We start from the raw sequence: 17,068 nt of genomic DNA, 5'->3' as shown, positions 1-17,068 counted from the left end.
GAAAATGAAAAGGACTGAGTTATCTTTGTTGTTAAACTCGTTAAAAAGATTAATAGCGACAAACTTGTCTTTAGACGAGAACGAGTTTCACTATCACTAGGCTCGTTAAAACATAGCGATGGGTTTGCCCGAAGGGAAAATTATAGAACAAGCATATGTTATCCTCCTCAAGCTTGAAAAAAATAAAGAGGTACTGGTCAGTAATGACTGGGGAAAAATTGGGAAGAAACTCAAAGAATCTTTATTGGTAGCAAGTCACTCTTGAACATGACACTTCCACTCCGTACCTGAGTCGGGTTGGGTTGTTTCATTCACCGGTCACATCACCATGGTCAAGCCATACCATCCACATTTGGGGTAAATGCTACCAATCCATCACATAAGTGTCGCCGACATGTTCAAGAGAAGTCATCCAGAGAAGTCATCCGTGTCCCATCCACTACCATACATTATACTTCATTCTTTCATGACCACTATCCTGAACCATATATCATCAGATCGTTTTCACCTCTATCAAAATCATTTGCTCCGTTCCGTGTCATTGATGTGGGATTCATCAAGGCCCTCCTTTGACGGATCGCTTCTTGTCGACATCAGCTCATTATCCAAGAAGTTGATCTAGGAACACCCCATTCAGTACTTTGAAGCTTGGATGCCTCAATAGCAAGTTTCTCACTTCCGGCGACAGGTATACATCAATGACCTTCTACCGAAATATTTTGCGTGGTGTTCGACGCCAAGTCCTTTATTCACACCACGTGAATTGTACTGCAGTACCTTGAGGGTCATCATCATTATCGATGTTTCCTCTCGCGCTTGTTAACAGTTTACATCATCGACTGGTAATCAAGCGATGTCTTTCCATGTTCGACTTCAAAACATTTCTCACATGGATCGACTTATACTTCGAGTGAAGATCGGACGAGATTGAAGACCCCGGATCTAGTTTCATCCATCTGGGCTGCGATATATATTCAGAAAAAATAAAGACATTGACATGTACGGCATTGCAGCACAGATAATCATCCTACCAAAAGGATGATGACTTCATCAGAATCATCAGTCTACCATCAGACGATTGTCTGTCCTGTGTACATAAAAATGAATTTATAAAGCTGAGCATGGGAATGCCCGCCTCAGCTAGATCATGAAAACAGTATGAAGATAATGTATTGTATTGTATCTTATTACAGGTCTCCTCCCACCATTGAAAGAACTTCGGATCCTCCTAATAAAGCATTTCACCCGATAAACGGCCTCATATTTTAGGGGGCAACTGTTATAGACATTTTTGTGCCTTACAGCTCTAAGCATGAAATGTCCATAACCAAGGGATCCTAAGTCCCTAAAAGTGTTGTTCCTACCCCTAGAGGAACAAGGTCAACCAATTACAGCTTCTCCCAGAAGTTCTCCAGCAGAAACTGCTCAGAATCAGTCAAATCAGGATCATTTCAACTGCTCCACTAGCTAGCTACGTTGCATAGCACCCAAGTACACTAGCTAGGTGCGTTGCAACACACCTAAATGCACTACCAGGGTGCGCTGAGCGGGAAATGACAAATGGCAGTGTCATTCCGCGAGGTGGACAGACAATGGAAGCTTCCAGAATCTTCCCCAATGACACTTGCCTCATTGAGTTCGACTAAGGATGAGTAAGAGGCTCTCAGTCTCCAAGTGGAAGCAAGAACTGACAGAGAGAAGCCACGAGTCAAATCATAAGCTGACTCATCCTCTTTGCATACATCTATATATGGATCCCTCATCCCAGAGATCCAAAGGCTGGAATTTTGTACATTGCAGAGAATTGTTGTTGGTTTTGAGATAGAGATCAGTGTATTGGGTGATTTATTCTTTGCTGGAGGTGAAGAGGGGATTCCTTTGTTGGGGGGTTGATGTTGGATCAGGAATCATCGGTTGTAACTCCTCCTGGACCTTCTTGTTATATCAATAAAACTATTTGAGTTTCTCCTAAATGCTTGTGTATCAATGATGTTTTGTTATATTTGCATGTTTAGCTTAAATATGATCCTAAGCTATTTATGAATATAAATCCATGTCTTTGTGTAGTTTTCTTCTTCTGTGATCTTGCAGGAACTTAGTGAAGTTGGGAAAGTAAGGGAGCAGGTAGCTGGAAGCTGTCAAAGAGGAGAGAGATTGGATCAAAGGACTAGCGCAAGACACGGGTTGTTTCATCCTATTCCTCTTCATTTATAGTTCATAAAGAAGAATACGAAAATAGTTTTCTCTGTTTGTTTCTAAGGTACTATCACACCTTAGTGGGATAGGGGCGTTTTGAGTAGACACTTTTCCCGTTAACACACCCCTCAACGATGTTGTATTATATATAGTTAATAGGGTGGGCGGGCCACCCCCGGTGGACCCGCCCAACCCCCATCAGAGCCACAAAATATATTAAAACAAACGGTGGTTGCGTGATATGTATTAAACGCCGGACTTATATAATCTCCAAATCACATGTAAAACAAACAACTACTGGATTTAACAAACGATTAAGAGGTGGGGAATTCGAAACATGAACCACCACCGACCTAAATGCCACACATCGTTCTTTGGTGGCTCTGCCGCCTAATATTACTTAAAACCTCAACGCGTTTTCCCAGCAGACTGAAAGAGGAGTGGAGTGGAACCCTTAGTGGTTTAGGGGGGAAGGAACCTTAAAGGGAATCCACAAAATGCTTAAAGGATTCCTTTAGAGGGCCATACATGCCAGTGTCAGAATTTGACAAGTTTATAGTCAATTTTGTACGTTTGCACGCTATAAGTCCAACTGTGTAGTCTGTTTCTCCAGCCGAGGTCTCCATTTTCAGGCCATCATATGAATTGGAGGTATAAGAGTCATTTTTGTAAAGTTGCTTGTAACTGATTTTTTTGCTGCCACTTAATAAAATAAGGCCTCCCCACTTTGAGCAGGGCCTCAAGACATAGCCCACATTGGGTGAACTTCATAATCAAATCATTTGTGTGCCTTTGATCTCATGGTTTCTTTATGATTTCCACTTCTTTTTCATGTGTTAAGTTTCTTGGTTAATTTTCTCTTTTATATGCAATTCTGAATGCATCCTTGAAGTTAAAAGATCTGGATCAAGAAGAAAATAAGTCCAAGTTATCTTCTATGATGAGAGTCTGAGCTATTGTAGCATATGATCATAGTTCTTTGATGAGAGTTCGAGCTATTATAGCATATGATCCGAGTTATGTGATGAGATTCCGAGCTACTGTGGCATATGATCCAAGTTTTGTCATGATATGAGCTCTCTGTGATGCATGATCTAATTTTTGTGTTCTAGTATGAGTTTTGGTATGAGCTTTGTGATATAGACTGAGACCTTGTGATGAGTTTGAGCCTATCTATAGTTTGAACCTTTGTTGTTTGATCTAAGTCTCTTCTTGATATTATAGTGAGATAATAATGGTATGTTTGTGATATGATAATGAGATGATAGTGGTATGGTCGTGATATGACAGACATACTTTGAGAAGAAGAACATATTGTGGACAAGTGAAAGAGGATGGACTTGACATCTTGTTGGTGGTTTGTGAAAGCATCTTGCGAGTGAGTGTGCCCATAAGCATTAATTTTGATGTATCTCATGTTGAACTAAACATTTATCTAAGAATAAGGTTGTTGGGTTTTTTCCCCAAGTGGGTTTTCCCGGGGCAAACATTGTGTTTCTTGTGTGCATTGTGATCTCTACTATTTCATTGTCTTCATGGTTGAATTTATGAATGTATAATTACTTAATAATATATTGAAGTACTAATAAATATCTGCATCATTGGAAGTAATTATCAAGTTTTAGAAATAAAGTGTTTGTATAATTTGCACTTGAAAAACCAACATGATACCAGAGCTTTTGGTGAAAGGAAGGATCATTGAGATCACACACTCTGAAATAAAGGTCAAAGTTATATAATGTTCAAAAGTCTTATTTATGTATAGAAGTCATTGTCTGAAATAATTAGAGGGCCTCTATTCTAATCTCAAGAAGGTCAAAAAAGTCTCAGGCCTTTATACTAATCTTGAGAAGGTCGAAAAAGGTTCCAAGACCGAAGGATCTTAAAAGGAAATTCAAATTACCTCATTTAGTGTCAAAGCCAACAAAGTATTCTTCTTCAAGAAATCTACTTGCAAGATATGTATTTGTTTAAAAGAAAAGTTTTGTTGAGGTTGAAATTAAAAAATATATCTCCCTCAATCCAAGAAAGGTAGTTTGTGCCATATAACCATTTCTAAGGGTTACCTCTCTACTCACAATTCAAATACAATATAAGCCCAATGGAGTTAGAACCTTGTGAAGATCTTGAAATTTTTTTAGTGACAACAAAAAGACCAAAAGGATATGAGGAAAAGAAAGGTATCAACCAAGCATTCTGAGATATAATGACATATTGTCAAGAATAGTTGATAGTCTAAATATGAGCTAAGAAAACATTGTGTCACCTCTGTAAAAAATGTGTAGAGGACATCATGCAATATATGGCCTGATCTCTAAAGTTTTTGTTTAACCCAAGGATGTGAAGAAATCCAATTGCAAAAATTTGTTTGGATGATTGTCAAGAAAAGGGAAAGATACTTAAAATCAAGGATTCTATGATCCTTGACATAAAAAGGTAATTTTCCACTAGAACTGTTGAACAATGTGTGAAGCTTTTGAAGAAAAGGTTGAATTCCTCTTTCAGATGGGAGACAAAATTAAATTACAAAACTTATCATTCTCATCATCATTAAGTCACTTGGAAATTTTCCAAAGTATGAGGATTGCATGAATATGTTAGAAGCACAAAATAGACCAAACCTAGATTCATCACTTGTATAGAGAGCACATTGATACTTGGACATCTAGGGTTTGTCCGTAGATTAGTGCCCCTTTAAAATAAAAATAAAAATTATGCATAAAAATAATGTCAGCTAAAATAAACAAATGAATGTGCTATAAAGTAATTAGAAGTAAAAAAAATGTGTGAGTAAAATGTTTAAATCTTATACTTTTCAAAAGTATTTCAACAATAGATTTAAATAAACTATTTGAAGATCTATTTTAACTAACATTTTAATTTGCACTATAAAACTTCTTGATGTCAATTATGTATACATTTATAAATATCATTTTAAAAAAATTACATAAATACCATGAAAAAAAATATATTTTTACTCTTAAAACCTATACTTGGTCATATATACTTTATATAATATTCAAAAATACAATTTAAACAATGAAAAATAACACATTGTATATTACGCTCTAAAAAATTTGTACGTGAAAAAAAATGATTCCTCTCCACTCATAATAATTCCATATTTAAAAATCGTTATATATACTGATATCTAATTCCAATTGACTAACTAAAAACTCTAAAAGTTTGTGTTGATCATTATATCTAATTCCATTTACACATTTCATAACTAGAATGAAAACAATATTTTAGGGATCTGTGAGGTTTTGAATATCGACATTGTCAATTTAGAGTTTCGAAAATTTAAAAAATTAACATTTTTTAATATTAGTAAGATTTATATAAGATTTATATTCTCCATTTTTTTTGTTATCAAATATTATGTAATCATTTTTTTCCATATCAAATGAAATAGATTAAAATAGGTTTTTCATGAAATAGGTTAAAGTAGGTTTTTCAATTGTATTTCCTGGTCGAGATCAATCACTGCTAGATTTTTATTTAAAGTTTATCTGGATAAATGGAGAGGAAACTCCCCAGCAACGCAGTTATTAAAGCAGGATGCATCTAGATCATATACCTTTCTTTCAAATAACAAATTCCATCTCATCACACTAATTGCACATCACATAAACCAACTAGATAAATGGAAAGGAAACTTCCAAGAAACTCAGTTACTAAAGCAGGATGCAGCTGGACCATATACCTTTCTTTCACACAACAAATTGCATCTCATCACCGTAATTGTACGTTACATAAACCAACGAGATAGAGACTGCTAACGCTGTGGCCGGACTACTCTTTCCTACCAAGGAAGGACAAACAAACAAACTGTTAACATCAGCTCAGGGTCCATGTCCTTGTATACTCAATAAACATTAACCATGCATTAAATAACAATTTCCGTAGAAGAAACTGATAATGGTTGCTAAACAGCATCACCATGTATCTATATATAGGTATACTCATTAGTTGCATTGATATAATCATCTATCTTCCTTGTTCTGGTGGCAATTTGGGTTGTGGCATGGTGAAGAAGTTTCCAGTAACGAATGGTTCAAATTAGGTTGAAAACAGTTGATTATTTTCTCTGTCGAGTTTCAATTCCGTGTGAGAAGGTTTGAAATATACAGTTCCATTCCTATAAGGGTCTGAATGTTTGGACTCTTTAAGCTAGTGGTATATTTCAATTCCTTGTGAGAAAGTTAGAAGCGTAGATGTCTAGTGGTAAAGGGTTTAATCAATAAGTTAGTGGTATATTTCAATTCCTTGTGAGAAAGTTAGAAGCGTAGATGTTTAGTGGTAAAGGGTTTCTATGTCTAGGATTTTTTTTTAACTATAAGTTATTTATAGTTGATTTCATAAATTATTGGTATATCTGAAATTTTTTTTTAATAGTTATAATTAAATAAATTTTGTTTTTTTTTTTAAATTGAATAATATCTTTTGGCAGGTAAAAATTTCCCAAAAATGGTTAGCAAACAGTATTCTTCTAGGTTATTGCTATCAAGGATTTGGCATGGCATCCGACGGTATGAAAGAATCGAGAAAAATGAAGAAGTTGTTTATGAAGAGGAAGATGGGATTTCTTCAGAAGCAGCAGTGACAGACAGAAAAGTGAGAGGCTTATTGAAATTAAGGAGGAGGAGGCCGAGGACAAGGAGGAGTAGGAGAGTCAGGATTCGTTTTGTATTGGGTATGGTACGTCGTTTGAGGTGGGCTATTCTGTTTTCACAGCTGAAGGTTTCATGGCGTCGTTTTACCAAGCTGGTGAAGGCAAGCCAAACACATTTTACAGATCTGTTATCTGCGAATCACCTTTTCCTGCACCAAACTCCGCCTCCTGTGATTTACTGGAATAATAACCCTAAAGGAGAAGGTTGTAGATATATTAATGGGTTATCCTATGGACACCCACCATATATGTTGTATATGCTGTAATTTTGTCAATCATGCCTGTGGGTATTTATAGTAATGGGCTCTCACTAATTCATCTCACAGACAAACCAATTTAATGTAAATGTAATTGACATTTTTTAACAGTTTTTATGGCTCTGAAATTTATAGTCCGCCTCCTGTGATTTACTGGAATAATAACCCTAAAGGAGAAGGTTGTAGATATATTAATGGGTTATCCTATGGACACCCACCATATATGTTGTATATGCTGTAATTTTGTCAATCATGCCTGTGGGTATTTATAGTAATGGGCTCTCACTAATTCATCTCACAGACAAACCAATTTAATGTAAATGTAATTGACATTTTTTAACAGTTTTTATGGCTCTGAAATTTATAGTCATGAGCTGGCAAAGTGAAGCCTGTTCAAATCTAAGAGCTTTTCATAGAATCAGTGTAGAAAGATTAAATTCCAATACCAACATCATCTGTAGTTTAATATAGCTTCCAAAAATTTAATGTCAAGACTCTATAGTAGCTTTTCCCTATCAGTTCATGACTTGTGTAGTTTCTTTTCCTTATCCGTTCTTGCTCTTGACATTTAACATTTCTTGCTATTTAAGATTGTTTCTCAGGTCACAGGTGGTATGTAATTACTGTGAATATTCCTTCTTTGCAGAGATTTATTAGTGATTTAGAAGATAGTACAGGTGTCATCGTTAACAATACTTCAATTCGAGATCTTCAATGATGAAACCTTAGAAATACTAAGGAAAACGATCGATATTCAAAAGAAAACAAGAATCGATATTCAAAAGGAACCTTGTACAATACCTTTTACTATGTTAGAGTCCATCCTTCAGGCCAAACAAGCATAAAGTTAGGCTTGATTAATATTAATATTCATGCTACATAAATATACCATGTTAGCCACCACTCCCATGCTCGTTGAGAAATCTTCAGAACTAAACTCTCATAAACAATGAAAAGATTCTTGATTGAATACTTCTTATTACGGTGTACCCCTTTTTATATTCGATATACATATAACTATGCTTTTCATTTATATTGACATTAATATAAGTTTAATCATTTATATTCATATTTTCATTTATATTGACATTAATATAATAGTTTAATCATTTATATTCATGTTCATGTTGAATATGTTACAACTTAAGTGAATCTTATTGTTAAAAACAAATGTTCCATTATGGAATGTTATAGGTTTAAACTTGGATGAATTTTTTTTAATGGTTTCTTTATTAGATGTTATATCGAGATGAAATTTTCTTCTATATTAACATCATATTAAATTTTTTCTTTATAAAGGGCACCAAAAAAAATTTAAACAAAAATTTTTCTCAAACATAAGATCTAATTTCCTAAGTTTTATGAACATAACAATATAGTTGTTTTTCTATGTTTACAAAAATTTGATATCTTAATAGAATAAGGTTTAATAGTGTAATATTTCTTTCTTCAAGAAATATATTTTATTCTATATGACGAATATACATGTTTCAATTCTCCAGAGACTATCATATTAAAGGCTCAAAGCTATTACAAAGATATATTCATTATGAAATGAATTTGTCACCTCTAAAAATTGAACTTTGATAGATAGAATAATAACATTTCACCTAACCATCCAAAATATATCCAATTAACAACAATATACTAAATTTTATAATTAAAAATAGTAATATTCCTATATATATATATATATATAGATATATATAGATATATAACGCTCATGACAATATAAGAAATAAATATTAAAAAGCAAACAAAAAATTACGTCGTTTTAATAATGAATCACTTAAACAATCTCTAAATGATTAATTAAGCAAAAATCATAGATACAAAATGGGGATGAAATCACATATTTATTTCTCAACACTTGTTAATTAAACATAAGTTGTCAATAAACATGATGGCTTTTAGCAATAATCCATTTATAAATTAAAAAAAACATATATATTAAAAAAATTACATAACCCCCCGGATGCGGGTGTTAATTACGGTAATTAAGCTGTGACGGCAGACGGGGCGGCCACATGGCCCTCTGCAACCTTTCCAAGGTCACCATGAATGACATTCATGGCACCTCGCAAGAGTCATTTAATGCCTGCTCAAGTCGAGGCAAGGCCATTACCCGCTTAACCATGGAGCCGAAGAACTTTCCTGTTATTCTGCCCCTGATTCACTGTGTATGCCCTCCGCAGGCGGGAGAGCCGATTGAATGCACCAGCACTGGGCGCAGATGTTGGCTTGTGAGCTGCATTGATTTGGGTAATGGCTTCCACCATTCCCACACAAACCTTTGCAATTCGACCCATGATCTCCAACCCTCTGTAATTTCCGCACAAAGCTCTCCTGTTAATTCCTTTTTTGCTCCTTCTAACTCTCTACCTGTTCCCATATCCACCATGGTCTGCCACTGTATGCACAGCAGATGTGGTGGCATGCGAGGTGGAAGTTCTCGTTCCCCTGCCTCCTCTGCCGAAAATCCCCACCAGCACAGTTTTGTAGGTCAGTATTTGGATACAAGAAGTGGCAGAGGCAGAGCTGGCCTCCACAGCTCAAGACGTGAAGCTGCAGTTGTTCGGACTGCAGCCTTTCCTCTACATCTGCATCCTGTTCCACACACAACACAGTTTTGGTTTCGAAGCTCCTTGAACCGCTCGGTTATTGTAGCCACTGTCTCAATTTCCATTACAAAAGAGACCGAGCAGCATATTCCCATGACCATTTCTACAGAGGAGGCGAATAGAGCTGGCCCGAGCAAGAACATGGGCAACAATGATGAGCAGGCAGTTGATGGAGGTCAGAACAGAAGGCACAGTAAAGCCATTACTGGCAGTTCGCATGTTGAGATAGGCATTCACAGTGACACACAGGCCTTGGAGAGCCGTCTGGATGACACGTTGGGCCCGCAGGTTGAGGCTGGCAGCATGGAGGAAGGCCATCAGGCATTGGGACGTGGTGAGTCGGAAAACCCAGATGACTGGGCATGTCCAATTGTGGAGGAGACTGCTCTGGAAGACTTAGCGCTGTGTGTCATGTCTGCTAGGTGGCATTTCTTTTAGTTCTTGGTTTAGTTTTGTCCAATCTTATGTGTCCTCAGGATAATATGTTGGTCGGTTGGTCTAGTCAGGACAAACTGTTGGTTTTGGTGTTGGTTTTGGTCGGTTGGTCTAGTCAGGATAAACTGTGGGCTAAATTTTTTATATATTCTAGACATATATTTGGACTAGTTTCCCCTTTGTTGGGGCAGTCTCAGACAACTATCATGGATGTGTGTTGATTGAGGTCGGGTTCCTTTGTGGCCAAGAATCACTGTAATTACTTTTTTTGTATCATATTAATAGATTAACCTTACTTAGAAAAAAAGAATTACATAACCAAAATCTATTGATATAACTAATTATGTTGTTCTCATAATATAGTTATATGACTATTTATTCAATTAACCAAAAAACATAATAGGAGAATAACTAAATGATGCTAGATAGTCCCACTTTAACTACAAAGTTCCAAAGGCTAACTTCACCTAGTCTTATCTCTCATAAAAAAAATACATAAATAAAACAAATCGACACACTAATATCATGCTTTAATATTTAATAATAAATAAGATTTCAGAATAAAGTATGTTTCATATATATATATATATATATATATATATATATATATATATATATATATATATATATATATATATTGTAAACTTAGTAGGATTTTTAATTCATTCATTTGCAAAAAAAAAGTTACATTCATGAAAGACATTTTGTGGCCTTAACCTGCCTAGTGGGAAAACCAGATATGTTGGTGATATAGGTGGATATTGGTGGCCACCCGCCAATTCAACTTGGACCACCACCATTGCTTCTTTCAATTTTTTAGTTTCCTCAATTGTAGCATATTTTACTATTTTTAGCAGTTTTTGTGTCCTAAAATTCTGGAGCCGTTTTGAGGCCCTGAAAGACATTTTTTTTGGAAAATCTACTGCCAGCAATTTTTTATCTAAAATCGTCTTTTCCGTCGTAGTATTTAGAGATATCTTTCCAACGAGTTATCATGCGCGTCAAACAAAGATAATATGACCAAGTCACAACCCTAAGAAGTTGGCTATCCAACTCACCCCAACGAGGCCCATAAACTCTTGGTGTTACATCTCCTCGGGTTAGGGTTTTCGTTATTTAGGGTTTGCTCTTATTGTTCAATAATAAAAAGGGCCTTGAGCATCATTGTAAGGCAGTTCAGAGGCATGTAGCCACCACATCTCTTCTTAGAGATAAGCTACAATCGCCCTAGCTGGTTTATTTCCATTTCTTTTTGTAAGCATATTTCAATATTTTACATTAAAGAAATGAAGTAATATTTCTGTTGCATCTCTGTGTTTATGGTTATCTGTATAATTTGTTGCATTGCTGTTTAAATCTATATCAGTGGTCTGAGAGCAGTCTACTTTTTTTTTCTTAGTTTTTCTTTGCATGTCCCTAACGAGGTCGGGATATAAGGAGTTAGGGCTTGAACTGGTCGAACCTTTGCAAGAACAGCCTCCCAAATCCTGATGGCATCCCATGGTGGATGAAAAGAAAGATGAGGGGGCAGGAGATCCTATCAAAATCTTGCTCGAAGAAGCCCTCGAGTGACAAAGGAATGCGATGATGGACAGCTTTTCCCAGATCCTTCAGCGGCTACCCAAGGGCGACGCATCAGCTTCCAACAACTACTCTAGAAATGCCACACCGTTTAAAGTACAAGTTAATTTTGAAATCCCCATATTCAAGGGTTAGATAGACGCAAATGCCATCGATAAATGGTTAAATCTGCTAGAGGGTTATTTTTCTGTTCATGATTTTTCCAGTAGGGAAAAAATTATTTTTTCTCTTCTCAATGCAGCCCCCACGTCAAGGACTGGTGGGAAACCTACTTCGAGTAGGCGAGTAGAAGGATGAAAGTACATGCTCACTATTTTCAGCCGCACCCACTTGGAATTCATTCTGGGATGCCATGAAGGAGCTGTACTACCCGGTCGGAAGGTATGAGGATCAATACATAAAGTGGACCACGTTGCGGCAGGGAAGGGACCAAGACGTGCTGGAGTTTACCAGTATTTTCCATACCCTTCGCATAAAGTTAGGTACCATGGATTCAGAGCAACATTTGGTACTCAAATATCGCGGCTACCTACACAGGTACATCCAAGAAGAAATAGAATTCCTGAACATATCCTCGCTCGGCACGACATACCGATATGTCATCAAGGTTGAGCAAAAGTTTAAACAGAAGAATCAAGACTTTGGATCTGTGAATCCGAAGCAAGGGAAAGGTGCCTCAAAACTGCATAACAAAGGACAAAGCCAAGGCAGGGTGACCCAAGACAACCCACCAAAGTTGCAGGCAAAGAACAACGCTACGAAGCTGAGAAAGGACATGAGAAAGTGGTGTGAGTTCCATAAGAGCTCCACTCACAACACAAGTGAGTGTTGGGCCAAGCAGTCACTGGTGGCTGAGCTAAAGGTTTCATAATCATATGCATGTTCCAACTCTGACTCAGAACCAAACGGAGGGAATGACAAAGGGAAGCAGATTATCGATGTGCAGCCTAATGCCATAGTTGCCACCACGAAGATCCAGAAGGAGGAACTCGAAGATCGAGAGGAGGAGGAGCGTCTCTTCCACTCCCAAATGTGGGTAAAGGGCTCTCCGCTACAGTTCATTATTGACAGTGGGAGCCAAAAGAACCTCATTTTGGCAGAGGTCGTGAAGCAGCTGGGCTTACCGACCACAGCACATCCACAACCGTACACCATCGGGTGGCTTCACCAAGGACGAGATCTGCGCGTGAGGTAATAGTGTCGCCTTCCATACAACATCAAGCCCTTCACAGATGAGGTATTGTATGACATTGCTCCCCTTGAAGTTTGTGATGTATTATTAGGACAACCATACTTGTGGAAGTGACATGCTATGTATGAATCAAGGCCTCGTGCTGTTATTGTTACTTTAGGAAATAAGTTGTACAGGATACCGGAGGCAGCACGCCTACCGCCATCTCTTTAGTTACTACAAAAAAATGCAGTAAGCTCATTTCCAAAACCGAGAAATTTGTTTTCTTGATGATATGCCCTCAAAGAAAGAAGAAGACGGTGGCCACAACCTCCAGATAGGGTTCCTTCGCACGACAACTACAGATGGACGAGGTCATGGAGGAGTACAAGGACATCTTCACCTCCCTTGCAGGGGTTCCTCTGCATTGTCAGGTCAAGCACTCCATCGATTTGACCCCAAGTGCACTACTACTCAATGGACCAATCTATCAATGCTTCATTCTAGAGAATGATGAAATCAAGTGGAAGATTCAGGAGTTGTTGTAGAAAGGTCACATTCGTCCGAGTTCATCGCCCTGTGGGAGCCCGATCGTGTTGGTACAAAAGAAGGGTGGGACTTGGAGACTCTGTATTGACTATCAAGTGCTAAACAAGATCATTGTCCATAATAGGTACCCGATCCCACGGATTAATGACCTCCTGGACCAATTGAAGGGGGCAAAATATTTCAGCAAGATCGATTTGAAGTCAGGATATCACCAGGTACTAATCGAACCCTCTGATGTGTGGAAGACTGCCTTCAAAGCCAAGGAGGGCCTTTTCGAATGGTTGGTCATGCCTTTGGGATTGACGAATTCTCCTGCAACCTTAATGAGGCTAATGGATGACATCTTGTGGCCATTCACCAACTCATTTGTAGTGGTATACTTGGATGACATCCTGATCTTTATCCAGAGTTGGGAAGAGCACCTCCACCACATCTGACAGGTTCTCCAAACACTGCGGTAACACAAATTATGTGCTAATTTTGAGAAATGCACTTTTGGCATGACCCAGGTTCAGTGTCTAGGATACATTATTGATGAATAGGGGGTGCATGTGGATCCAGCCAAGATCCAAGTCATTCGGGATTGACCATCTCCAACCACTCTGACAGAGCTTCGTATCTTTCTAGGTCTTTCCAACTTCTACCGCAGGTTCGCGTTGGGATTTTCTCATATCACTTCGCCCTTGAGTCAACTCACCAAGGGAGGAGTGAAAGAAAAATTCTTTTGGTCTAAATCTCAATAGAAGGCATTCACATAATTGAAAGATCGCCTCTTCTCGGCACCCGTGATCGCATTACCAGACTTGCAACAACCATTTGAGGTTGAGGCAAATGCCTCTGACTATGCTATTGGGGCAGTCCTTACTCAACACAATCATCCAATGGCATATCATAGTGAGACACTTTCAAACACAGTCCAGAAGTATCCCACTTATGACAAAGAGATGTATTCCATTGTGCAGGCATGTCGAAAATGGAAGCATTACATTTTGGGGAAGGAAATGGTCATCGACACAGACCACCGACCCCTACAGTTCATATAGACCCAAGGGAAATTGCAGAATGATCGCCATCAGAAGTGGTCCACATACCTGAAACAGTTCCATTTGAATATCAAGTATAAGAAGGGTAGCACCAATAATGTTGCAGATTGCCACAGTCAACAACTGATCATGGCGTTAACCACCGTGCTCAACTTTTGTGGGCATGAGACTTCTGATTGGCCACTTCTCTACAAAAGCGACCCAGAATTCGGCCACACATACTAGACACTCTTGGAGGGTTAGCATGTTCCAGATTTTCACCTCCAGGATGCGCTGTTATGCCATCTAGGTCACCTTTGTGTTCATTCAAGCAAGTGTGCCAAGATTATTTGGGAAGCATACTACAGTCGGGCTGTTGGGCATTTCGAGGTCGAGAAATTGGTGGGAGTACTGTAGAAGTATTTCTATTGGCCAAATATTTGAAACGATGTGGGGAAGTACATCAGATCATGCACTATCTGTGCCATTGCCAAACCGACCATCAAGAAGCAAGGCCTCTATACCCCACTACTTACCCCTAGTCGACCTTGGGATTACATCTTGATGGATTACATGTTAGGCCTTCCTTACACTAAGCATGGAAATGACAGTGTTTTTGTGGTCGCCGACAAGCTCTCGAAGATGGCCATTATGGCGGCCTGTAAGAAGAATATCACAATAGAAGCCACTACTAAACTCTTCTTTGAATGAGTGTGGGTACACTTTGGGATCCCATAGTCTATCATCTCAGATTGGGACAACAGGTTCCTCAGTACATTTTGGTCCAGTCTTTGGTCGATGTTGGACACCAAACTCATTAAGTCCACAGCCTTCCATCCTTAAACGGATGGCCAAATAGAGGTTGTCAACAGGATGATCGTACACATTCTGCACATGTACAACTCAAATCATCCATGCACATGGGACGAGAGCCTCCCCTATGATCAGCACAGCTACAACCGGGCTCTTCACAGCTCGACTGGTCACATCCCTTTTCAGGTGAGCTTGGGGTTCCAACCACTATGTCACATTGATGTGGCCATGCCATTTGCAGCTACTCACGCATATTCGTCTCATGTCCAGTTTGAAACAGATAAGGAAAACAACTTCATTGAGAACATCCAACATATTCGCTAGTAGATCCATGAAATTCTGGAGAAATTAGACGCCAATTACAAGCAGTGACATGATCAACATCAGGTGCCACACAAGTTTTAGGTGGGCGACAAAGTCTGGTTGCATTTGCAAAAGGAATGCCTTACCAGAGCCTATCGGAAACTCAGACCACTCCGATACGGTCCTTACACCATTACCAAGGCTATGGGAGACAATGCATTTGAGCTCAGCATTCCCTCATTCCTTGGCCTGCACTCAATGTTCAATGTGGACCGCCTTCGGCCATACTTTCCACCATTACCAGACACATCCGACATTGCAGAACAACTCACACCCATAAAGTTAAATCCAGATTGCATGGAACAAGCTACAACTGATCGGATCATGGACACACAGATCAAGAACACTCGCTAGCATAGTATCCAACTGTATCGAGTTGTCAAAGTAGACCAACTCCTTCACCAAGGCAAGTGGCTCATAAGGGACCAAGTTCAGCAGAAGTTTCCTCATCTCATGGAGGAACTCAACGTAATGGGGACCATTACTTCCGAAGGGGGGAGGAATGATCTAGGTGGATATTGGTGGCCACCTGCCAAGTCCACTTGGACCCCCACCATTTCTTCTCTAGTTTTTCAGTTTCCTTAATTGTAGCGTGTTTTACTATTTTTAGCATTTTTTCGGGTCCTAAACTTTCGGAGCCGTTTTGAGGCCCTAAACGATGTTTTTCTAGAAATCTATCGCCGAATATTTTTTGCCTAAAATCATCTTTCCATTGTAATCCTTGGAGAGATCTTTCCAATGGGTTATCATGCACGTCAAACGGAAATAATATGACCAAGTCGCGACCCCGGGAAGTTGGCTATCCAACTCACCCCAATGGGACCCATAAACTCTTGGTGTTATATCTCCTCGAGTTAGGGTTTTGGTTGTTTAGGGTTTGCTCTTATTGTTCAATAATAAAAAGGCCCTTGAGCCTCATTGTATGGTAGTTCAGAGGCATGTAGCCGCCACATCTCTTCTTAGAGATAAGCTACCATCGTCGTAGCTGGTTTATTTCCATTTCTGTTTGTAAGCATATTTCAGTATTTTACATTAATGAAATGAAGTATTATTTCTGTTGCATCTCTATGTTTATGGTTATCTCTGTAATTTTTTGCGTTCCTATTTAAATTCGGATCAGTTGACCATCAGAAGACATTATAAAGTATTCAAAATATGAGGTTCTTAAGTTTGCCATACAAAGCCTTGTAAGTCTGAATGTCTATAAACCAATTCACCCTTAACATGTTATCATAAGTACAACTAACCGACATATACATTATCAAAATAAACAAAACAGAAATTGCATGGTATTATCCATTAGAGGACTCCACTGGAGTTGGGTCCTTAGAGCTGGAACTTGGTAATTCTGATTGAGGAAGGAACAGAATGTGCTTTGCAATATG

General features: G+C 38.4%; 1 protein-coding gene across 1 annotated transcript; it reads left to right on the top strand.

Annotated features, from left to right (window-relative positions):
* Positions 1-6,211: 6,211 nt before the first annotated feature.
* On the top strand, positions 6,212-7,240 carry LOC149173725 (uncharacterized). Its single transcript, XM_089427987.1, has 2 exons — positions 6,212-6,262; positions 6,650-7,240. The coding sequence occupies exon 2, from the start codon at positions 6,667-6,669 to the stop codon at positions 7,135-7,137; it is 471 nt and encodes a 156-aa protein (XP_089284113.1). The 5' UTR covers positions 6,212-6,262; positions 6,650-6,666; the 3' UTR covers positions 7,138-7,240.
* The last annotated feature ends 9,828 nt before the right edge of the window (positions 7,241-17,068 follow it).

Source organism: Pinus tabuliformis, chromosome 4_2, assembly GCF_031772625.1.
Source record: "Pinus tabuliformis cultivar Carrire ecotype Pingquan chromosome 4_2, CPIR1, whole genome shotgun sequence".
Lineage (NCBI taxonomy): Eukaryota > Viridiplantae > Streptophyta > Pinopsida > Pinales > Pinaceae > Pinus > Pinus tabuliformis.
The sequence above is the reverse complement of the archived record's forward strand: the minus strand, read 5'-3'. Positions and strand labels throughout refer to the sequence as shown.

Excerpts from the sequence above, each read along its gene's own strand:
- LOC149173725 (XM_089427987.1), top strand. The coding sequence starts at position 6,667 with ATGGTTAGCAAACAGTATTCTTCTAGGTTATTGCTATCAAGGATTTGG.